This window comes from Bos indicus x Bos taurus, chromosome 7 (genome assembly GCF_003369695.1).
Source record: "Bos indicus x Bos taurus breed Angus x Brahman F1 hybrid chromosome 7, Bos_hybrid_MaternalHap_v2.0, whole genome shotgun sequence".
NCBI classification, from domain to species: domain Eukaryota; kingdom Metazoa; phylum Chordata; class Mammalia; order Artiodactyla; family Bovidae; genus Bos; species Bos indicus x Bos taurus.
The window spans coordinates 56842447-56867746 of record NC_040082.1 but is presented as its reverse complement, the minus strand read 5'-3'; the positions used below and the strand labels follow the sequence as shown (position 1 = coordinate 56867746).

The 25300-nt window shown below is 44.7% G+C and overlaps 1 protein-coding gene across 4 annotated transcripts in view; it reads left to right on the top strand.

Moving 5' to 3' along the window:
* Positions 1-25300, top strand: part of ARHGAP26 (Rho GTPase activating protein 26) — a 473410-nt gene that overhangs the window by 126050 nt on the left and 322060 nt on the right. For all 4 annotated transcript variants that reach the window (XM_027546098.1, XM_027546101.1, XM_027546099.1 and 1 more), the window contains exons 2-6: positions 1655-1750; positions 3369-3430; positions 8015-8086; positions 13372-13473; positions 19269-19379. In XM_027546098.1, the coding sequence (XP_027401899.1) occupies positions 1655-1750; positions 3369-3430; positions 8015-8086; positions 13372-13473; positions 19269-19379 (443 nt within the window). The remainder of the gene's footprint in view (positions 1-1654; positions 1751-3368; positions 3431-8014; positions 8087-13371; positions 13474-19268; positions 19380-25300) is intronic.

The following is a 25300-nucleotide window of genomic DNA, read 5'->3' as shown; positions in this document are numbered from 1 at the left end:
GGATATTCTCAGCCTGGGTTGGCCAATCTTAAGAGATGCCCTGAGAGATTTCTCTGCCAGAATCTTTATACTTTTGGCCAAGAACCATTCCATTAAAGTGACTGAATCAGAGACTGCTGGCCGTTGGCTCCTGTGTTCTCCTCTGCTCCATGCCTTCTTCTTCTGGTGATGAGTAGTGGGCCTTGCACAAGGCATAGGTAGCTTGGGACCCGTGTCATATGAGCTGAGGTTGGGAGGGCAGCCCTGAGCAGGAGCCCCTGGAAACCATGCAGTGGTCTGAGCCTCAGACCCAAGAATAGCAGGACAGCCCACCTGGCTCCATTGCTTGGGGTGAACACTGGATTTGGCGAGCTCACCACTGGGGGTTGAATTTGTATATAGCTCTCCCCACCCCTGCCACACACACATTATTTAGCACGTACTGAGCAGGGTACAGTGCCCAGTACATGGAGAGGAAACAAACCAAGCCAGTAGATGGAAAAAAGCATGACCCTTAACCTCAAGGGACAAATTTAGGAACTAAAAAAGAAGTGCTGAGTATCATGGATGCTTTTATTCCAGAAGGCTGTGTTGATCTGTGAAGCTAGAACCCTCCCTCGCCCCTGACTCCCCCTAGTACCTTATGAAAGCCAGACCTCACTGCCAGTTATGCCTCATATTTCCCTCCTCTGGGAATTTGAACATAATGCCATTTCCCCTTCAATGAGGGAAACATGTCCGAGGGTAATTTGAATGATTAGCCTAATCTGCAGGAAGGCTGCACATGGAATTAAGTTAAGCACATTTGTGCCGAGCAGCCTTGTCCGTCAGGCCACTTAAAGGTACCTCGGTGGTTTATACCCTTAACAGAAGCTGAGGGTTCCGGAAGGGTCATTGGTTTTTATTACTGTCTTAAATGAAAGCTTGTTTTTAAAATTTGACAAGGGCCTCTGAGAGCTTTCTTTATCGATACCATGTGTGGGGTGCGTTTTTTACCCCAGCTCAGAACATTGCCAGGGCTTTGTTCTCCTGGCAGTGGTGGAACGAGGTCACCCAGGGAACTATCTGGTTCAGGCAGAGCTTTGACAGGCTGGCGGCTGCTCTCCTCTGAGGGGAGCCCAGAGGGTTCTGAGAACTCAGGCCTTGCGTGTCCTTGAGTCAGAAGAGGAGGTTCGGGTGCTCCTGTGCAGTTCCAAGCCCTTTCTGCCAGCTCCCACCTAATGCCTATTTGTCGTGTGTGTTAGACTGGGGTGCGTATTGTTGAGTCTGACATGAGGGCAGCTTCACTGACCATGTGGAGGGTCAGTGATAGAGCAGGGCTGAACAGATCCTAATGTGGGCTCTGACCCTGACATTTTTAGGCAAGTGGATTCCCACCTGTATCAAGTGGAGATGACAGGACTTGCTGTGTAGCTTGAGGAATTAAGAGAGAGAGGGCCAGACTTGTTAAAGCAAATGTAGCAGAAGTACTGACTTGTGAAGCAAATCAGCTATTTCATGTTATAAACAGTTATTTACTGTTTTGAATTGACGTTATTTTGTGCTCTGAGATGGACTCAGGAACAGATTTAGCTGCTTTTTGTACTACAAGGACTGAAAAGTGCAGTAAATATGAAAGCAGATTTATCTCAGTAATTCACATTTTTTACTTTCTTTTTTTTGTTGTTTTTGCTAGATTTGTCTTCAGCGAAGCGGAAGTTTGCAGATTCCTTAAATGAATTTAAATTTCAGTGCATAGGAGACGCAGAAACAGATGATGAAATGTGTATAGGTAAGTCACAACCACATGTAAGAATGTAAAAAGTGCACTGTTCACGACACTTTCATCGTCCTCACTGGGTCTTTCCCCTGGAACAGAGAGTATGTAAGTGTTATAAATTAAGAAGTCAATATTAAGAGTAGAGCCAGCAGAGTGAAGTGAGTATCAGGGGCCCTCGGGCTCTCCTGGGCTTTTCCTCGGAGTCCTGGGATTGCCTCTCTGCCTCTGGCCTGTAGGAGGGCATGGGAAGGTTTGTGGTGGGGCTCCTGTCTCCACCCTCCACTAGCATGCTGCTTCTGGCTGGCTTCATGACATTCTTCCTCTAATTCCAAATGTGGTACCTTAGGATTAGAGCAAAAGCAGAACATGGGGAGATGGGAGAAGAGCTAGGTCAGAGGTCCTAATGCAGACATGTTTTCTTGGACACTCATTTTTAAAAACCGAATTACCGTATAAATTGAATTCGTGTCAAGTTCCAGTTTTTCAGCTTCTTTAAAAATTGGGGAGCCTGTGAAGCCGACCTTTCATTCTGCCCTGGCAGCAGTTGGCTGGGGCTGTGTAGCTGTCCTTGCCTTTGGATGTGGAGAGAAGCTGGGTGTCTGCATCATTCACTGCCCCCCCGACCCGCCCCCCCCCACCCCAACACCTACCCCTTGCATTTTCCTTAGCAAATAGACTGAGAGCGGAGGTTCCCATTTATTCCCTCACTGCACTGTGCCTCTCTTCACCATCTCCTGTCCATCTTCTGTGGGCACCACTGAGCACAGAGGATTTGCAATGTCAAGACACCTGTCTTTGCCAGATCCTAGTCTCTACACCTTATTCTTCCATTGGGTGTATTGGTTGAATCCATTAAGTGAGCAGGAGTTGAGCGAGTTACATTGAATTAAGTCACCAAATGCTTATGGAGTCCCTGTTGGCTTACAGAGCATCAGAATCTGGGGATGAGCAGAGGGAATTGGGAGATAGCTGCGAGCAGTGAAAACATATCATTGTTGTAATGCCTGAATATATGAATGCTTTTCCCAACAATACATGAATGTCTCCAGTATCCTTAGGGCTATTGTGTGCAATGCTTGTTGCGTTTGGAATAATTTCAGTGAAAGAGACTGTCTACGTCTGACTGCTACGCTGCCAACTGTGTTGCAATAATAAGGGGCTTGAGGATTCAGAGAGGAGGAACCCAAGGCAGAGAGGTGGCTTCCAATGCCAGCGGCGTTGTTTGTTTAACTCTGGTGCAAAGAAAAGGTTGGGTTCTGACGCAGCCCCACAACAAAGGTTGCAGAGGTTGAATCCTGGGCAGGAAATCCTTGAACTCCTGAGAAGAACTCTACCCCATCAGCCTGGGAGCTGGCTAGCATCCCATCAGTCCTGGGTACTCTCAGGAACAGGCAGGCCTTTTCCTTGAAGGAAACCCTTCCCCAGCTTGAGTTCCCAGTGGATTATCCTGCATTTTGGGGTCATCCTTAATGGTTAGTGATGAAAAGACAAGGGGAGCCTTGGGAAGAGTTGTCTTTAGGCCTCTACACATGCCAAGGGATTTTAGTCCATAACATAATAGCTGTATCTGGAAGGGTTTCCAAGAGCCTTTCACTCTACTTCCACCTCACAACCCCTTTCTCTTTTCCAGCAAGGTCTTTACAGGAGTTTGCCACTGTCCTCAGGAATCTTGAAGATGAACGGATACGAATGGTGAGTATGGCTGGGTTGCCCTTGGTCATGGACAGTGTGATCATTGAGGGAGCACAGGGTTTGTTACCAGAAGAACGGGGTTGAGTCCAGGCTCTGCCACTGGAGTGCTCTAGGCTCATGAGCAAACCTCATCTTCTCATCCTTGCTGGGTTTTGAAGCCTTTTGTAAATATTAAAGGTTTACCATGCGTAACTTAGAAACACATAGTTACCCTCCTAAAGATTCACTATAAGGTGTGTGTGTGTATATGTGTGTGTACACACACACACACACACATATATGTATATAAAGTATATGACTTAGGGTGGATCTTTTGAATTACTTAACTTTTAGATGAAATAAATCTTTTGAATTTAACTCAGATCCCTTATTGGCAGGATGAGAATGAAAGTGCCCTGCCCTGCTCTCCTTCTCCTCACCTTACTAAATTCATCCAAGAGCTCTCTTTTGTTAATTATAAGGCACTTAACACAGTGCCTGTCATGTTGGTAGGCACCCAGTCAATGGGTACTTAGTAAATGATAGGAACTATAAGAAGCTTTTCAAAGAGAGGCAGTATGCAAATTCAGGAATCAAACCCTGATCTCCAGGTTTCTAAGAGATATCTTTTGTATGAGGATTTATTCTGATGTCGTTCAGCATTCACAGATGAGGGATTTTTGCATTCACAAGAAGCTCTTTTGGGCCTCCCTCTTATTCCTAAGATATTAGGAATGAAGCTGCATGCTGGATTCGTCCCCAGGTGGGCTTATCTCTAGGCCGCAGTGTCACAGAGGAGAGTCATCCATGAGCATTTGTTTCTCTTCCCATACTAACAGTCAGTGGTTTCAGGACTAGGTACTGTCTTAGTCTGCTCAGGTTGCCGTAACAAATTTCCATAGACTGAGTAGCTTAAACAACAAGCATTTATTTTTCACAGTTGTGGAGACTGGTAGTCCAAGATTAAGTTGCTGGCTGATTTGGTTCCTGGCGAGGGCCCTCTTCCTGGCTTGCAGACCGCCGCCTCCTTGCTGTTTCCTCACAGTGCAGAGAAAGGTCGGAGCCGCTCTCCTGCCTCTTCTAACAAGGTCATTAATCCCATAACGAGGAGTCTATCCTCATGACCTAATTATCTCCAAAGGCTCCATCTCTCAAAATCAGTATTACCACATTGTGAGTGTTGGTAAACTGAGGCTTGTTAAATTTTTAAGTTTATTTGAACAAAAATTGGTTCAAATTGGGCAGAACCAACCCATAAATGGTTAGGAGCACCCCATCAACAGGACACAGGGCAGAGACTTTTATATAGCAGATGTGGAAGCAAAGGAAGGAAATTATTTGATTGGCTATAGCTTAAGTGGTTTCCTTATTTGGAAAAGTCTAGTTGTTTGTGATTAGTTTCATTTTCTTAGATTTCAGTTTCTTAACCTTGAGGGACTTAAAGCCTTGGGTTTTAGTTTGCATATGTAGGCTGCTAAGGTATTAGAGCCACCTCAGTCTAATGGCCTCCTTGTTTAATTTAATAGGGGTTAGGGCTTCAGTGTGTTAATTTTGGAGGGGATGCAATTCAGTTCACAAGCTCTACAAAGACATTATGTAGGCATGCATTTTCTATTTTAACTCTCATGATGACTCTGTGAAGTGGAACCTTTATCATCCCCATTGTCCAGATGAAGATACTGAGATTTACATCTGTAAAGTAATATGACCAAAATCACCCAGTTAATAAGTGGCACAGTCTGGATTCAAACCCAAGTGTGAGTGATATCAAAGAAGCAGGTGTTTCTTTAAAACTTCAACCAGAGCAGAAGTCTGTCACTTTCTGCTCTGTGGAGAGAGACACTGTTTGCCTTGATTGCTCCCTGCTGGGTTCTTGAACCAGAGTCAGGAGGGTGGTGGGTGGAAGCACAGCAAAGCTTGTGTGTTTGTGCACGTGCTAGTGCCTCAGAAAGGGAAGTGATTCTTTTGAGTCTGGTTCTTGGCGGAGTTGTTATTTGGGGGTGGGGGGTGTGGCAAGCAAATCCTGATGAATACTCTGCAGATTGCTATGGTCTGGGCTAAGGGAATAATGACTGGATTATACTTTTCAGCTTGCCTCTGCAATTTTCTTATTAATGTCAGTGAGTCGAGTTTCTGCTGTCTGCATACGAGTATCTGGCCGTCGCAAGCCCCTTCCTTAACCTCCTCCCCTTGTGACAACTTTGTGTTCAGTTCAGCTTAGCCTGGTAAAGCTGTACCTTCCTTGGGAAGTCTTCCTGGCCATCCTTTGTATTTTCTGAATGTCCAGTTCCTGCCTCTGATTTGCATGTGGAGTGTCTTGGTAGTCACTGCATCTATTTGAGTCCCATTGGAAGTATGAGTTGTTGAAGGGTGAAGAAGGGGCTACTGTGTTCCCATATTAGCTTAGTGCTTAGAACTGAGTGGAAATTATATAGTCATAGAATCTTAGATCCATATGGACCTTATTCCTTACTGTGTACAGCCCCTTATTTGACAGATAAAAAAGTGAGGTGTCCTGAAGACTGGTAGCATGCAGTAGCAGGCACTGGGACAAGGACTTGGGTATCCTGATTCCCAGGTGGGAAATTAGGGCTTTTGTATATTTAGCATCTAGTGAGGGCTGGATTCTCCCCCATGGAGGCCCATTGGAACAACTTGGGGAGTTTAAAAGATACTGATGCGTGGAATGAGGTACAGAGTTTCTGATTTATTGGTCTGGAGCGTGGCCTGGAGACTGGGAATTTTAAAAATTCCTCAGGTGAGCCTAGCTTTCAGTTAACATTGAGAACCACTGGCTTAGGGGCTCTGAGCACGATTGTGAGTTTGAAACTTATACTTGATTTGTGGAAAAGATGAAATAAGTGAGCCAAATGACAGTATAAATCAAGCAAGTTAAACAGTATTGAAACACTCTAGAGTTAAAATATTATAACAGAAATGCTCTCAAAAGTGAGAAAAAGGCAAACGGCAATGAATTTGGAGACCTGCCACCTTCTCCCCTTCACATTGTGTGGTTAGTTCTTTGCTGTCTCCATCTATGGCTTCTGGCATTTACTCCGTTAGTTTCATTGCAATGGATAGGCATGTGATTTAGAAAAATAATGCTTTGTTGTGATGAGATTCCTGAAATAATTAGTTGAGTGACGAGTGAGCAGTGAATGACTTAAAGGAGAGATTGTAAAATGTCGTGCTGCCTTAGAAAAGACCATAGAATCTTAGAGCTGGAACAATTCACCCCACTTATTTTGCAGATGAGGAAATTAGAGCCCAGAGAGGTTAAATGTTTTGCCCGTGGTCACACAGTTGGCAGCCAACCAAGAACTAGTTCATTCATTTATTTAATTGTTGAAAAGGTTTGAGTGTTCCTTTGTTTCAGCAGTCTTCTGTGAGTGGCATGATGGTGGACAAGTGAGCATTTATAAGACAGTGGCGTGTATGTGCGTATATTGTAATGGTGAAACAGAGAGCTTCAGCTAGTCTACATCTTCTGAAGAAAATGCTTGGGGAGGTGGTGGGAAGTTTCTTTGGATTACTTTGGCAGTAGAGAAAGCCTCCCTAAAGAGGTGATATTTAAGCTGAAAACTGAATTGCAAGAAGTAATGAGTTGTCCGCACAAGAATTTGGAAACAGAACGTCTAAAAGAACAACCAAATGCAGAGTTTAGGAAGTGGGGAAGGTTTGGTCCATTTGAGGTGCAATCAGGTGACAAGGCTTCCCTGATAGCTCAGTTGGTAAACAATCTGCCTGTAATGCAGGAGACCCCAGTTCTGTTCCTGGGTTGGGAAGATCCACTGGAGAAGGGATCGTCTACCCACGCCAGTATTCTTGGGCTTCCCTTGTGGCTCAGCTGGTAAAGAATCTGCAATGTGAGACACCTGGTTTCAGTCCCTGGGTTGGGACGATCTCCTGGAGAAGGGAAAGGCTACCCACTCCAGTATTCTGGCCTGGAGAACTCCATGGACTGTACAGTCCACAGAGTCGCAAAGAGTCGGATATGACTGAGCGACTTTCACTTTCAGGTGACTCTGTGGTTGGAGGGCGGGACCTGAGGGGGTGAGCACAGGGAGATTAAGTTGAAAGGCAGCCAGGAGGCCCGAGTGTCTTGATCCCAGTCCAGAACTGGTAGGGAGGGCTACATAGAATCAGTCTTGGATGGTTTTTATGTCACCAAAGGTGGGTTTTTTTTTTTTTTTTGGAGGGAGGGTTAACTTAGATTTAGGGTTGAATATATCTACTTAAATATAACTTGGCTGAATGAGCATTTGCAAGAAGATGTCAGCTGAAGCTTGAAATTTAGACCCTACTCTGTCACCAGTTCCGCTCTGCCTTCAGTGTGGTTGCTTACGTTTTTAAAGGTTCTCATTTTTATTTTTAAAGAATCTGTCTTACTCATGCATAGGAAGAATACCGTATTTTGAACCGATGACTAAATTTTGATTTGGCGTGCTGTTGGTTCAAGTGTTATAAAGAGGTGACACAGGCACCGTGCTAACTCAGATTTTATACCGAGGTGTGGGGGAGTTTTTTGTGCCGGAACTGCCCTGCTTCTTTACTGATCCTGCTTCTATGTCCCCCCTCCCCCACACCTCTGCTTTTCCTCTCCAGATTGAGAACGCCAGTGAAGTGCTCATCACTCCCTTGGAGAAGTTTCGAAAGGAGCAGATTGGGGCTGCCAAGGTGAGAATTTTGCAGGCCTTCTTGGATTTCGGGACAGGAGGGCTGGAAAATACAACACCTAGTGTCTGAAATAAGACTGAAAGGTCAACCCCAGATCAGTCGTTGCGGTGTTCTGGTATCTAATTGTGTTGTGCTAGTTCATAAATCATCCAGAGGTGGAAGCTGTGCCTCCTTTGCGTGAGTAGTTAACCTGTGTGTTTGGACACCATGGAATTGTATTGCTTGCAGAGGTCAGGACTGAGGCCTAGGACAGGGGTTGCAAATAGGCCCCTGTGGATGTGAGGACCCTCTTATTAGCCCACTTTTGCTGTGCGTGAAATTGAGCCCTTTGTTGTTAGATCTTTACATTTTTTCAAGAGAAACTGAAAAGTCAAAGTTTTATGCGAATCTTCCCAGCTTTAAAAAATTGGTGGCACATAATTAAAAAATATATATTGCATGCTGTGCAAGTCAAAAAGTGGGACTGCTTCAACCCAGAGGTCAGCATTTGTTACCCCTGACCTGGAAAGACTGTCGCTGAAACTTGGCGGATTCTAACCTGTTACTCATTTTTTTAAAGGTGGATTCTCCCGGGTTTCCCGCCCTGTGATAAATCACTAGACAGCCCCAGCCAGGTTGACCTTCAGTAGAGTGTTAGAGCCCACCTATGGGCAAGATGTTTTCATTGGAATCAATGAAAGCAAAAGAATTTTCAAGGTTTTCTTCCAGTTTGTTTTTTTTTTTAAATGAACTGAGCCTTTTGCCTTGCAGCCCCTTGCGCCACCTGCAGGGGATCTTGGGCAATGTCACCCTCTTGTTGAGACTGGATTTTACTCAGTTGTGAAATGGCCTTGAGAGGTGCCTGCTTGTAGGTAGGAAAAACAGAACCGAAGTGTAACTAGGGGTGGTCTCTCCCACCCCCAACTAAATGCCTCTGCTTTCTGAAAATGAATATGATTAGGGCGTGAAAGAGACATTCTTGTCAGTCACCGTTATTCAGAGGGATGGATGACCCTAGTTTGAAGGAGGGACCACGGCCAAGATTTTTCTTCCAGTTTTCCAGCACTTCTCATCCAATTTTACAGTTTTCATTTATGAAGAAATTGGAGCTCATTGGTATTGTATCATCATATGTTAAGGAATGTGTAATTTAAAGGAAGTCTTATTCTGCTAAGATTTTGTCCAGGCCTTTGAACAGGCCCAGGGACAGATGGGAAAATGCCCAGTGCCCCTCCCTGAGTTCTCACTGGTGCAGATCCCACGAGCACCTTCTCTTTTGTGGCCTTGGGGCCTGTGCCTCCCAGTCCTGCCAATATGGAAGCGGCTCTGGAGGGTCCTAAAGAGCTTTGAGGCAGAGGCAGAGCAGACCCATGTATTGAGTCATCTTTCCAGTAGTCACTTCAACTCCCAAGCACAGACGCCTCTCACTCGGGCCTCTTCCCTCGGCTCAGCTTTGGGGATTACCATGGTTACCATGGAGGAGGAGGGGAAGTCTGAGCACACTCCTTTTGGGCTGATGTCAGTGATGGTCATGACAGGAGCAGGTACTTTTCAGAGAGCTATAGATGGTGAGAAACACAAGAATTAAAAAATTTATAGCAAAGAGCCACTCACCAAAACATGTTTCTCCTCACACACATTCTTCTCTCTCATTCTTGTCAAAGAACAAGGTGATGACACTGGGGATGATTTCCCATACCTCCCCCTTTGTTTTTTCTTTTTTTTTTTTTCAATATACCTGTTCCTCATCCCCACCTCCACACTGTACCTGTATATCACAGAATTATGTACATTTGCAAGAACACAAAGAAACAACAATCCCTCTACTAGGCCACTGAGGGAGCAAATTCAGGAATACCTCAGAGCCAGCAAGTTCTCTGTAGTGGCCAAGTGGAAGTTTCCAAACTCTGCCCGTGTGATGCTAAAATTACCCATCCTCCTCCCTACTCTGGTGCCAGTTCAGTTGCTATAACAACCTGTTGCTACTTGAAGAAGCAGAAGTTAGAGTGCTAGGGGTGGTGGCAGGGAGTGAAGGCTATGAATGAGGAGCAATCTTGTGCTGATATGGCTGCTTTGGGGTAGGGAAGATCCTATGGGCTTGGCTTAGCCCTGGCCTTACTTTTAGATACCTGAGTTTGGGGGAGATGATTTTTCTTACAGCCAAAGCTGTGTTCTCTAGTGAAGCTACAATAGATGTAAGAGAGGGGGCTTCAGAGTGGGGCTGCTTGAGTCCAAATCCCATTTGTGCTGTTCACATATAAACATGGGGTGGTTACTGACCTTCTTTTTCCTAAACTGAGAAATGGGGATCATGATAGTGCTCACCTTACAGAGTTATTATGAGGAAGAAATCAGTGAACCCCTATGAAGTGCTCAGAATGCTGTCATAAGGTCATTTGGTATTAGCTGTTCTGTTGCATATACACAGTTCATTCATAAGATACGATGAAAGCCTGCTGCATGCCTGGCACTGTGTTCCACATTCCTGTTTGGTGGAGAATGAATGCAGATGTAGTTGCCTTGCCTGTGGCATGCAGGGAGAAAGGCCCGGTACAGAATGGTGTAAATAAGCATATGATCTCGCACATTGTGGTGGGTGCTGTGAAGGGTTTCCTTCCTGGGATGTGGGATGTGGAAAGCGAGTGGTGTTTTGATAGAAGGAGGTAGGTTTAGGTGCCGGACCTCATCATCACTGCGGCTACCCTGGCTGCCACCACCATCAGCAGCACGGAATTCTATCGAGCAGTTTCCAGGTGCTCTGCCAAGCACTGGACATGGCTTATCTCATTTAGTCCTGACAGTCCTACTATGGGGTGGGTGTTCTTAAGGCTTTTTTTGTTAGTCTCTGAGCTGAAAGGGAAAACTGGAGGCATTATCTGGTCTAGTCATCCTGAATTTATAGATCAGGGAATTGAGTCCTGGAGGGACAGTGGTTTGTAGGGAGTTAGGAATCATTACCAGAACCCTAACTCTGTCTTGGATCCATTTTGCCAACTACTGTGTACCCTCTGGAAGTCAGTGAATATCGCCTTGGTACCTGAGTGGCTGAGTCTTACTACCTTCCTGTCTAAAGAACATTATCTCAATCTAAGTGGAGTTATGCCCCCAGAGATCTTGTTGCTGTTTTCTCAGGACAGGAACTGCTTCCTGTTCCCTTAAGCTCTGGCTGTCCTCTTGAGCATGGAATGTGGAGGCTCAAGTTGCCAGAAAGTCACAGAATGTCAATGACTCATGTTCCCAGGCCTCTTCTCACCTCTGGTCAGCTGGACTGTGCTGGCACAGGGTTCCCTTTTGGGGGTTGCTGACAAGGCTGGTGAAAGGGTGGTGTGAGTATTAAGTAGAGTTGGAACCGCAGCTCCAAGTCACTAGATTTCTGTGAAGGAAAAGCATTGAGTCAAGTGTCTTGCCTGTACCTTTCCTTGTTTGAAGGATTAATGTGTCCTCTGGCTTTGTCTCCACTTGCTTCTACATGTTTTTTCATGTATGTAAGACTTTCAAACAAAATTCAGATTTGTAGAAATGGATACATGCCAGCTCAAATGGGTAAATGATGATTCTGCCCATTTTGTGAGGCTTAGAGTCTTGGTGTTGACCAGATAAATGGTGTTCTGATGCCACGGGTGCTTGTCAGCGCTTCAGGTGATGGTTTCTTGGTGTCTCCGTCACGCTTAGGCTCTGGGTGTTCTGCCATCTGCATTTGTCAGTCCCCTCCTGCTCACTAGGAGCAGATCTTTGATCACACTTCCCCTCCCCAGGGAGGCCTCCCCAGAACACTGTCTGCAAGAATCTCTGGGACTGCACCCTGTTTCCTCACGGACCTGCGGCAGTCTGAAATAATGCTGTTTGTTTCCTGGTTAACTGTGTTTCTCCTTCTGCTTGAACACCCCCACCATGAGGGTGGGGCTGTTTCTGCCTTATATTTCCAGTGCCTGAAGGATCCTTACACAGAGTGTTTGGACATTACATCATCATTAAATGAAGAGGGGTTTCAGCTTCCTTATCTGGCCACAGATTTTTTTCTCCTCTTTTCAGCCTTGGAGTTGCAGAAAAGTATCTCCTGTGGAATCCCCAAAAGTCAAAAGCAGGAGTGATGCACCCAGTTAGTGCATTTGATCCTGTTTATCAGGCCATGGTGGAGCTTCCTCCAGCCCCCTGGCCAGCCATCCCCACTGAAATGTGGAGGGAAGAGAAACCACCTATGACAGTAAGTCCAGGTGTGGGCTTAGAAGCAGCTTGTTTTGGGCTCAGACTCCAGCTCTGTCACTCTCTGGAACTTTTTACAGAAGTTAACCTCCTGTATCTAAGTTTTCTTATCTGTAAAATAGGGAATAGAAACTCAGTGACTTTGGGAGAGCAGGGATTATTACTTGTAATACAATGTTTACATATATATTTTTTATTTTGAAAGCAACCATATAGGATAATAGACATCTCCCTAATGGAGGAAAACATGACTCATTATCCCATTTCCTATCTCAAGTATTTTCACTGAAGTATCTTCCCACCTAATGTTTGTGTGCAGGTAGACACATTCTTTGTAGGATGCAACAAGTTTGTATCATGCTGTCACTACTTTTCATTACATTGTGAGCATCCCTCCATATGACTAGCTAGCCTTCTAAGTTATGTTTATTGAGTGCCTCATATTTTAATTATCCCAAATTCTATTCTTAGGCAGCAATGTTACTGTTGCTTTTTTTTGTTATTATAAATGCTGCTGCAGTGAACACATCTGGAAAGATAACATCTTCTTTGTTTTGAATTATTCCTTACCTTGAAGATCCCTATGTGTTATTATTGCATCAAGGATGTTTAGGTCTCCAAATTAAACAGTGCTTTTTGAACATGGTTAACGCTTGATCTACCATTAGTTCAGACTTGTCCCCTTTAAGGTGTATGTAGACCTTCCTGTTCAGGGATTAGCTTTACAGATAACTTTTCTTCTTCCTTTGGCTTTGAACATCCTTGTGAGTTATAAACTAGAGATTTCTATCTTACAACTGAAGCTTTTAGAAGGCGGAGTCCTGACTCTGCCACTGTGAAATACTGGCATTGCCTCGTTTGTGGTATTGTAGTGGCTCCTCTATGGTAGACCCCCAAAACGGTCAGTATATTGATGTGTGGTTGTTTGGTTTCATGGGCATTATTGGAAGAGTAGGATCTGGGTGGTCTGCCACATTTCTGGGTCTAAGGGAATGATGAACCCGTGAAGATGAACAGAAGGAGTCTGACCCGGGTTGCTTTCATTCCTGGAACATCTTATTTTTCTTTTTTCTTTCTCTTTTCCTCTTTTTTTTTTTTGCCAGGAGGCCAAAAAGAAGTATGACAAGGAGACAGAGAAGTATTGTGGCATCTTAGAAAAACACTTGAATTTGTCTTCCAAGAAGAAAGAGTCTCAGCTTCAGGAGGTAAGAGACTTTACTAGTGTCCTGAATAAAGTGTTTTAATGTTTCCATGGTACTATGGATATGTGCTGGTTACTCTTTGCGGGAACATCCTAGGGTTGCAAGGGACCTCAGAAGCCAGGAGCTTCCTTCTGATGCCTCCTTCCATGCTTGCTGCCCACATGGCCTTTGTCCCTTCTCAAGCTGCAGTTCACACTGTGTGCTGTCCATCCTGCCCATGGCAAGGAACATGCAGCTGGTCAAGATCACCCCAATCACTAGACTGTGCTTCCTCCTTTCAAACTGAGATCTGTTTTCCTGTTTCTCTCACCCTTGACTTTGATTCTGTATGCCCTTACCTTGCCTTTTGACTTTCTCCTTACATCACTGATTTGTAATGTTAGTATCTGAAACCCTTTCTTTGGTCATCCTTCCTTAATGTGAAATGGAAAAAAAAAAAAAAAAAATCCAACCACTACTTGACATTAGTCTTTTTTTTTTTTTTTTTAAGCAGTATTTTATTGTCTCTCATATATTTTGTGCAGAGGTTACCTTGTTTCAGAAAAGTAAATTCTTTGATCTGCCCCTGTTTGTTTGTTTTTGCATAATGGCAGCCCACTCCAGTACTCTTGCCTGGGAAATCCCATGGATGGAGGAGCCTCGTAGGCTACAGTCCATGGGGTCGCTAAGAGTTGGACACGACTGAACAACTTCACTTTCACTTTTCACTTTCATGCATTGGAGAAGGAAATGGCAACCCACTCTAGTGTTCTTGCCTGGAGAATCCCAGGGACAGAGGAGCCTAGTGGGCTGCCGTCTATGGGGTCACACAGAGTCGGACACGACTGACGTGACTTAGCAGCAGCAGCAACTTGGAAAGAAAAGTCGGTGTTGTGACCTTGGAGCTGTGACCATTTTTATTTAGTTCATGGAGATTTGCGTGGTGAGGGGGTATATGTTTTGGAGAGACAGAGCAGTTTGCTAGTGTAACTCCGTGCTTGGCTACATGAATATCCTCTTACTTAACTCTTAAAAATTTTCTTGAACTGTCTCAGGTGTGTGCTAAAAGAGATTCCCGCCTCCCGTGGCTCCTGAGCTAGCCTGCATTCTTCAGTTTCCTTTCTTTTAGAGCAAATTCCGTTCCAGTACTTCTGTTCACATGAGGGTGATGGGGTCAAAGGCTGAAAGATCAGGATTAGTCAGGAGATGGTAGAGGCCACTCCCCTCCCTACTGGGATTTGTTTCATATCCCAGTTAGGAAGTAGTGTGCTCAGAACTCTTTGCTTTGAAGTGAGTGAGTGAATGAGTGAGTAAATAGTTGTTCTAGCACCTTCTGGTATTGGGAGATGCACATGTATGACATTCCCAGAGTGAGACTGCTTCTCCTCCCATCTGTTCTCGCCATGCTTGGATCCTGATGAGTTGGTCTGGGACAAACCCCACATTTTCTTTTAGGGCCATGCCAATAGCATCTCCTCCTGAGATAGCTGAAGCTCCGACACTTCAGCCACCTGATGGCAAAGAACTAACTCATTGGAAAAGACCCTGATGCTGGGAAAGATTGAAGGCAGGAGGAGAAGGGGATGACAGAGGAGGAGATGGTTGGATGGCATTACTGACTCGATGGACATGAGTTTGAGTAAGCTCCGGGAGTTGTTGAGGTAAAGGGAAGCCTAGTGTGCTGCAGTCCATGGGTCGCAAAGAGTTGGACATGACTGAGTGACTGAACTGAACTGAGATAGCAGTATGGGGACCAGAACACTGGACTGACAGAGATACCTTCTTTTCAAGCTTGCTCTACCACATGGTTGACTGTGTGACCTGGGAAAGTACCTGGTCTCTCTGAGCTCTAGTTCCTTTGTAAAGTACTCATAAATCACCTGTCCTGCTTACTTCATATATGAGATAGTAAATCACAGCTGCTACACAAATGTAAAGTATTATCCCCATAACTGGCCTGTTCCTCCCCCTCCCCTGTTACATTAGAGGGCATTCTTCCTGGTGCCTTATGTTTTGGCTGCTGTGATGGAATGCCATAGACTGGGTGGCTTATAAACAAGATAAATTTGTTTCTCTCAGTTCTGGATATTGGGAAGTCCAGGATCCGGGTGGTGGCAGATTTGGTGTCTGGTGAGGCCTGCTTGCTGGTTCATAGATGGCTGTCTTCTGTGTCCTCACAAGGCAAAAAGGGTAGGGTGGGTGAGCCTCCTTGGCAACCTGTATAGAAACTCTGCAAAGGGACTTCCCTGGCGGTCCAGTAGTTAAGACTTCACTTTCCAATGCAGGTGGAGAAGGCAATGGCACCCCACTCCAGTACTTTTGCCTGGAGAATCCCATGGATGGAGGAGCCTGGTGGGCTGCAGTCCATGGGATCGCTAAGAGTCGGACATGACTGAGCGACTTCACTTTCACTTTCACTTTCCAATACAGGAGGTGTGGGTTTGATCCCTGGTTGGGGAGCTAAGATCCCACATGCCTCCTGGCCTAAAAAACAAAAAATAGAACAGAAGCAACATTGTAGCAATTTAATGAAGACCTTAGAAAAAGGATTCTATGCTCAAGACTCTAAGCTCATAATTACTTCCCACAGGCGCCACCCCCGAATGCTATCACACTGGGGATTAGTCACTAACTGTAGTGGTGAGGAGGGCAAGCATTCTATCTGAAGTTCTGACTTTGCCAGTATCTATCTTAGTGGATATTTTTGCATTATGGGTTTTTTTTTGTTGTGTTACAGTCCTTGTCTTTTACCCATTCACACTTCCTAAGTACTTTGAAGGCAAGGATTGGGCTGTAGGTCTTTGTTGAAAGTCCTGGTCTCTTCTCAAGCACTGCTTTCTATACCTTAGCTGAGTTAAATTGAATAAAAATCTCATAATAATAATGATGATAATATTTTTACTATCAACAGCAACAATAATAGTGGTGAGTGTTTACTGAATACATATTTATGTACCAGCACTTCACATGGAATCTGCTCAACTTCTCACAACCACCCTATGAGGTACAGATGGATTCCCTCTGTCTTACATAGGAGGCAGCTGATGCTCAAAGATGTTAAATAGCCTGCCCATTGCTAGTCAGCAAATATTTGAACCCAGGCTCCTGACTCTGGAGACCTTTCCCTTAACCCAGTAAGCTCTTGTCTCTCAATCTTGGAAGGGAAGGATGTTGCTGGGCTGCCTGCCAGCCATTGTTATTTAATGTGAGTGTCAAGCTAATGGAAGCGGGGAGCAGGAGGGACCTTGGTGATCCTCTGGTTAAACCTCTTAGAATTCCATTTGCAGGAACTGAGGTCCTTGCAGAGGTCAAGTGATTTGCTCAACATCTTCCAGCTATTTAGTGATGATTTTCCTCCCATTTATTAAAAAATCAACTTTAAAAATCTTATTAATCTTGCTACACATATAATGAAATCTATTTCCTTTGATGATCCAGAATTGTTCCTTGCTTGTAGGCCTGACGTGAATACTTGTAAATTCTAGCCCATCCCCTGTCTCTGGTGGCAGAAATAACAGGGTAGTGATGTGAAGCGATGCTGCCATCTAGTGGATGACTTTAAAATGTCAGTGTCTTCAGGGGCTCAGAAGCTGGCTTCTAAGATAGAAATCTTGCCACCCCCAGTCTCCAGGTGCGGGGAAGAGACCCAGAGAGGACAAGTGGCTGTAGCAGGTCCCACCGGCTAGAAAATGATGAAACTGCGATTCCCACCCAAGCGGTCACTCTCCTGGAGCTCTCACTGATGCTGGGCTCTACTCTTCTCAGAGGATTTTCCTCCTGGCTCCTCCAGCTTGGCCTAACTTGCAGCTTTTCAGAAGGGCCCTTTTTTCTGCTGTAGTCTCACTTGGCAAGCTCAAGCAGGGAGGATGTATTCAGGTTGTGAGGGAAGTCAGGGGAAGTAGCTGTGTCCCTAGGTGTAAAGCTGTTGGATTTGCACTACGAGAAATCAAGAGCTGCGGGGACTTACAGGCCTTAGCTGACAGGAGCCCAGGCGGAAGTGTGCAGACACTTGCTGGCCACCCTGGAGAGGGGGTTAGTACGGCACTTTTTGAACTCTGTCCTCCAAGTAAAGCTCGGTCAGTGCTCAGACATCAACTCTCCTGCTTGGAGACTTAGGAAACGCCCACAGGCTTAGCCCTAATGTTGATTTGTGCAGCACTTAAACTTAGGGAGCGGGGACCTTCTCTGTATTAATATGGAAGTTGCCCTGGGGGGAAGTCACTAGCAGAAGCCTTGAATGGATCTTTTGGATTGTTTCATAGCACCTCGTCCTTTTCCAGAGTTTGTAATTTTTTTTATAATTTACATGGTTATTTATCTCTTTTCCTCATTAAGCTGTGCACCCCAATGAATGAATGAACAATTTGCCAAGTCCTTAAGATACAAGGTTAGCAATACCATATGTTAGCAATACCTAATGAAGTGAAAGGTCTGTCCCAGGTTTGCCCTGCAGGAATCTTGACAAAGGAACGCTGAAAGAAATACTCCTTTGGGAGCTTTGTCTTTGTAAAGTATGTTGTCGAATGACACCTGACACCTTTATTTCTAAAGAAAAGAGTGTTTTGTTACCTATTAGCAGGATATCCATTTTTGTTTTTAAAAAATCATATTTTTCTTATGTCATTGAAATGTACTTTCAGTGTAATTATCTGTTTGGAAAGAGTGGATTGACTTCCGCCACACTGTTGAAAGTGTAAGAGCTTTGTAGTGGTGGTTGAGGTGATTCTCAGCACAGCTTCTTGCCGCTCCACACAGTCATTTTCTCCCCTGGGTTCTGGATCCCAGATCACTGGCCTGCTTGTACGCACTTGTGGGTCTTTCCAGGTCTCACGACCTACAAGAGTGGGAGGTGAGGCTTTGCGGGAGCAATGTAATTACTCTGCTTTGCTGTTGTTGTTCGTCCAGGGTTTGGGGGGAGTCGGGGGAAGTAGGTGGGTCCCTGGTGTAAGTGTGTTGGATTTGCACTTCAAGAAATCAAGGACTGCAGGGACTTGACAAATCCAACTGCTAGTGTAAGTGTGTCTGACTGTTTTGCGACCCCGTGGCCTGTAGCTCGCCAGCCTCCTCTGTCCATAGGATTTCCCAGGCAAGAATACTGGAGTAGGTTGCCATTTCCTTCTCCAGGGGATTTTCCTGTCCCAGGGATGGAACCCAGGTCTCTACTGAGCCACCAGGGAAACCCAATTATGCTGTAAACTAGTAGTTCATCCTTGTCCAAAGAAAGTGTTTGGGATGAGTGAAAATGTTCTGTTCTGAGGTCTCCTGTCCCCTATCAGCTTGTTTTGTTCATTAGGATGGATCGGATGAGGATGGTCCTGCACGTTTTCTTTTTCTCTTTAAAATTCTGTATTTCATGGAACGTAGGTCTGCCCCATGTGGGAAAGTGGTAAGAGTCTAGAGGTGTAAGGATGTACAGCGGTCTTAGAGAAAGAGCAGCCAGGACAGAAGTCCCAGTTTGGTCTTGTACCAACTCTGTCAGGCTCATTAATGTTAGCTGATTTCATTTACTTCCTGTAAGTTAGGGGGAAGGATGCTATCTTCTTTTTAGGATTATAATGAGGATTAAATAACTACAATTTATGAGGATTGAATACGATAATGATGTACAGCTATGGGCACAGTGCCTGACCCAAACTTAGCACTCAGGTAACCATGAACATTATTCTGATTTCTGCTTCATGCTACTGGATTTGTTTTTAAAAACCATCTCCCGAGATCTTTTCTTGGCGAGGGGTGGGAGTGGGGGTGGGAAGCTGCTTACTGAATCCTCTCCTCAGATAGTGACCTGCTTTTTCTCTGAAATCCTATCTTGCTTGTAGGCAGACAGCCAAGTGGACCTGGTCCGGCAGCATTTCTATGAAGTATCCCTGGAGTATGTCTTCAAGGTGCAGGAAGTCCAAGAGAGGAAGATGTTTGAGTTCGTGGAGCCTGTAAGTAGATGCTCAGGGTTTTGGCATGTACCCAGACTTTCATCCCTGCCCCTCATTCCAGTTACCTAGATGATGAAGTGCTCTAAGTTGTTCATGAAGAGACTGATCAGCCCTGATGCTGTGCCTTCTGCTAGTAACAGTGCTGTCATCTGGCTACCCTGGATTCTTCCCAGTGCAACCATAGACATGGATGTAGAATGTTCAGCAACGGTTCCCTCATCTATGTTGGGTTGGGTTGGGCTGGTTCATTTCTAAGTCGGAGTAAGGGAGGGAGGGGTTTTCATCTTGCCAAACAATAGTGATGACCCCTTACCTTTTCTCCTTCCTCTGCCTGTCCCGAACCCCCACCCTCGCCATCGCTTCCTCTCTCCTGCAAATAACCCAAAGACAGCAGTAACCCAAGGAAACCTTTCTCTTTTTGCCCCCTAAGTTCAAAGCCCCTTCTTATCCGAGGCATGTATTAAAAAGATGGGATAGGAAGCAGTGTCTCACTCTAGGCTTATTATAACCAGGAGGCATGGAGATTGCCCTGAAGGGACTGTGATGGGGTTTGGACTTGGGTGGAACATCCCAGTGGGCACGTAGGGCTGCAGTGTGGGAACAAGTCTGGCCGTAGCCTCGGCCACCCCAGTGTGGTTGTGGCTTCGTGGAGATGTGGTACTGCTGTACCCTGCTGTGGCACTAGTGTTCAGAATCCATGGAGACACCAAATGAGCACATGGGCCTCAATTTAAGACTTGCAGATCTTGAACTTTTCAGCCAGATGCAGCCTCTGATTTAGACCCAAGCCTTGAGTCTCTTTACAAATAAGATTACCTAAATTTAAGAAAGAGTGGTTTTCTTTAGTAAATAATAAAACTATAAGAAACTGAAAGAAAATGACCTCCCTTTTTGGTCAAGAGTGTTTTGTGCCCCCTTTCTAATTTATAAACTTTGGGGGTGCTTTTTAGGTGTGTAGACTGGCAGGTGATTTTAAGACTGTGTTTGATCTTGGAATCTGATGCTTCTGTCTTTTATTTTGCTGAAACTGTTTGTTCTTGGGATCTCCTCCCAGCCATGTCATCTGGCAAATTCTTCAAAGTTGTTAATTACCTCAGTCTTACTTGAATATTGGAAATTTTAGAGATATCTTCCTTTCTAGCAGTGATCTCTAACAAGATCTCAAAATCCCCATCTTTCTGCAGGATCTGTGAGATGGGGAAGCCATCTGTCAAAGAAAGCAAGCTTGTTGATTTCCCTGCTTGGGGCCCAGAGGTGTTAAAACCAGCCATTCAATTACAGTCTCATCTCTCATGGTTGGGGCAGGAATTCAAATGCTGTCATAAAGAATTAGCCTTTGGCATGCATCTTTACTTGCTTTTGCTAGAATTTCTATAGAAAAACAGCAGTATGATTCTAATAACCTTTATGTACAGATTAATTGATGTTATTCTGTAAATGCCTGATTTTGATGAGTTACATTTTAATTGACCCATCCCATTTTTTGGAGGTGTTTTTCCTTGTTTATTTTGATTTCTCCATATAGTAAATCAGGTACTGTATCTGTTAGCTTTTGTTGGGTAACAAATAACCATAAAACCTTATACAACAGTAGATGTTTCTCACACATCTGTGGGGTTCATCCAGTCTAGGCTGGTCTCAGCTGGATGACTCTGTTCATGTATGTGAGCTTTCCTCCTCCTCCCTTTCTTTCTCCTCTTTTTAAAAAGAAATGTGTAAGGATTTAACCTTTCTGTTTCCTGGCATTCTAGTGTAATTTATCAGTGTCTTGAGCCTTTGAGAGGCAGTGTAGCATCATTGTCAAGGGCTCTAGAACCAGATTGCCTGCTTTTAAATCTCAGCTCAGTCATATTCCAGGTGCATGTTCTTGGGAAGTTATTTTGTGAGCTTCAGTTTTCTCATCTGCAAAACAGATATAACAATCCCATTTATAAAGATGTTAGGAAGATTACCTGAGTTTATCCAGGGTAAGATGCTTAGAATAGAGCTAACCTAATTGTGTGCTTGTGTGCTCAGTCACTTCAGTTGTGTCTGACTTTTTGTGACCCTGTGGACCATAACCCACCAGGCTCCTCAGTCCATGGGATTCTCCAGGCCAAGAATACTGGAATGGGTTGCTGTGCCCTTTGCCAGTGGATCTTCCCGACCCAGGAATTGAACCTGCATATCCTGCATTGTAGGTGGATTCTTTATGAACCACCAGGAAAGTGCTAACCTAATTGACACCCAATTATTATATAGTTGCTTATTAGGACCCAGTTAACAGTTTTGCTTTTTTTTTTTTTTTAATTCTGAGGCAGAGGAATATATCAATTTTGGCCATCCAGGGTCTCCTCAAATGAGTGAATGAGTCAAGTGGCAGTGTTAACAGGGTTTGCTTGGTTTAATACAGTCTTGATAAATCTAAAAGCATTTTTTTCTGAACACATAGAAAATACTGACAACCCAGCTTCTCTGTCTGAGGAGCTCACAGCCTACTTGGGGAAGCAACATGTATAATAATGAGCGAGCCAGAGTTGCATGTAGGTGAGTGCCAGGTTGGATAGTATGGACAGTGGGGTTTAAAAAGTAGAAAGCTGTTGTGGATTGCAGATGTTTTTGAGTTCATAAAGTGAGGTACCTGGAAAGCTAATGAAAAAATGTCTCGTCTTGTGTTAGAATTGGCTGAGTGGCCAGTGGTCAAGTGGCCAGTGGCCAAGACTCTGCACTCCCAATGCAGGGTGCCTGAGTATGATCCCTGGTCAGGGAACTACATCCCACATACCACAACCAAAGATCCTACATACTTCAGCTGAGATTCCGCATGTCACAACTAATATCCAGCACAGCCAAATAAGTAAATATTTTTTTAAAAAATGAGTTGGCTGAGAGGTTGGATATAGATATGTAACCTTCACTTTTCCGCAGATGTTCTTGTTTCTGAGCATACTAGTAGACAAGCAGGTGAGTGGCTGGAGCTGTGAGTAGGGAGAAGAGAGTCATATAGCGAAAAAGCTACTGACTGGATTCAGTCAGTTCAGTTCAGTCGCTCAGTCGTGTCCGACTCTTTGCGACCCCGTGAATCGCAGCACGCCAGGCCTCCTGTCCATCACCAATTCCCGGAGTTCACTGAGACTCACGTCCATCGAGTCAGTGATGCCATCCAGCCATCTCATCCTCTGTCGTCCCCTTCTCCTCCTGCCCCCAATCCCTCCCAGCATCAGAGTCTTTTCCAGTGAGTCAACTCTTCACATGAGGTGGCCAAAGTACTGGAGTTTCAGCTTTAGCATCATTCCTTCCAAAGAAATCCCAGGGCTGATCGCCTTCAGAACTGACTGGATTAGTAGTTCTCAAAGTCCTAGAAATACAAATTCTCAAGCTGTACCCCATACCTGAAATTTGGGAGTGGGATCCAGTCATCTATACTTTTGTAAGCCTTCCAGGTGATTCTGCTGCACATTAAAGTTTAAGCTACTGGCCTAGATTGTACAGAAGAACGTAACACTTGATATCAGCTGAAACTCTGTTATGTTCTGTGTAACTAATAAGTGCTTTGCTATATTATGTCATTCAATCATTATTTGAGGGTAGGTCCTGTTTTTGTGTTCAGATAAAGAAATTGAAGCATGTTTATTTACCTCTGCAAGGTCACACTTAGTAAATGGCAGAGCTGTAATGGTCTGACTCTTAATTTCTATTTGAAACAGCATTTGACTATTTGCAGGTGGAAAGGAAACCAACAAAAAATCAATTGAACTAAATTGTTGGGGTGCCTGGTATAAGTGTTCATGTGTTGAGTTGGTTTCAGTCCAGGGAATCTTGCAGCCGTTCAGGGAACCTCCATGCACATCAACTATGTTCATTTGTTTCTTAAAAAATAGCTTCAGGTACCAAGATGTTACCTACCTTTAGAAAAACAAAATGTTAGTATGCCAAGGAAGAAAAGTCAGACTTCTGGGATCTAAACCCTCTATTTTTTTGTGCCCTGGAAACCTTAATTTTATTGTTGAGATACGAAATGTTCTGGAGATTGGGATCATAGATAATGACTTAATGGCTTCCCGAAGGTAAAGCCTTGTTCCGTCTGTTCCCTGAGTTTTCATAATTGGCAGTTACCTTGTGCTGCCGAGAACTCACTCTACACATTTGTCAGGCTCTGCAGCCTCCAAGTTTCGCCTCCTGAGTACTTCTCAGTGCTCTGCCTTTCTGTCCTTTTTCACGGCTCGTGCCTCATTGCAGGTTGTCCTTCTTTTTCTTTGGTCGGTGGCATTCTGTCGCGACCCATCAGCTCAGTGTCTCTTCTGATACATCGGTCTGCATCTGGCTCTCTTGCTGAGTGGCCCCGCCAGCACTCCTGTGCTAAATCAGCTGCATAGATGATCTCAGTCTTTGCCGTGGCCCAGGGTGCTAATAGGTTAAGGATGAGTTACAGGGAGTTACTTGGCTTTCCCAGCCCAGCTTTTTATCTGTCTGCCGGCAGCCCTTCTCTTCACTGTGTGCATGAATGGTTCTTAGTAGCTGTATTTTTCTGCTAAGGTTTCTGTAACAAAGTACCACAAACTGGGTGCCTCAGAACAGCAGAAGTGTACTGACTCATAGTTCTAGAGGCTATAGACGTCTGAGATCTAGGTCAGCAGGCCCTGCTCCGCCTGAAATCTTTAGAGAACTAATCCCTCCTTTCCTCTTCCTGGCATCTGGTGCTTTCCTGGCGGTGTTTGGCATTCCTTGCTTTATAGACAAGTCACTCCAGTTCTTCATCCTCGCATGTCTTGCTTCTCTGTTTGTTACTATGTCCACACTCCACCCCCCACCCCCAGTTTTTCAGGACACCAGTCATTTTCGATTAGGGCCTAATGGATTCATTTTCACTTTATTACCACTGTACAGATCCTATTTCTACAGAAAATCGCATTCTGAAATACTGGGAGTTCAGACTTCATATCTTTTGGATATGGAGAGGCAAAATTCAACCCAAAACAGTAGCTCTGTTCTATGAATGGAAACAAATTTATCACAGAGCCCAGAATGATGCAACCATCACTAATTTGTTCTTTTTTTTTTTTTTTTAATCTATGTAATCAGCTAGGAAATGAAAATAGATTTTTCTTACAATAATTCTCAGAGGAAAACAAGGATGGGGAAGAAGGGAAGGGGGAGAGTGGTAAGGTCTCTCCTTGGCGTTTCCTTTGTTGTGCTGTGGCTATGTGTCTGATGTCCAGAGAGGAGCCTGGGTGCACATGCCAGCTTCTCTTACCTAATAACCAGCTGAGGCCACAGCAGCACTTCTCTCTGTGTGAGGAGAAGCATTTCTTTGGAGCGGACAGATCCTTTCTTTTCTGGAGTCTTTCTGTGGGCCTTGCCCACCCCTGAGCAGTGGACTTTGATTTCCCAGGGTCATGGGTTCAGAGATGCATACAGTGTGTGGGAGGTCGGGGAGGGCAGGAAAGATGCTGTGAGGGGAGAAGGAAGGGAAGTGGTCCAAAGATAACAATATTTAAGGCATTATTTCCTGTACAAAAATGGACAACCAGGCATGATACCAAAGGAAGTGAAAACCAAAATAAATATTAGCCGCCCTCTGCCTTTGGAGTGCTTGTGTGTACATGCAGGTGACATCTTAGTGAGCTGTTTGAGATAATTACCCTGAGTAAGAGAGGCCCTGTTGATTTTAAGTGAAGGATAGCTCAGAGTTAATAGGAGGAATACCCTGAGCATCAGTTGCTTATCTTCTGCATTATTCTCCAGTAGAGGGTGACTCAGTGCCCTGGAAAAGTTGATGGACCAGCAGCATTCAAGGACAACAGGGAGGGAAGAGATAAGGAAGGACAGTTGTCCTTGTGAACACTGGCACTAGATTTGGCACGAGAGCCCCTTCTTCTCTATTACTGGAGCTGTTTAGAAGAAAAAGTATGGGCCGTCTTCACAGAAATGGGTTTTACATA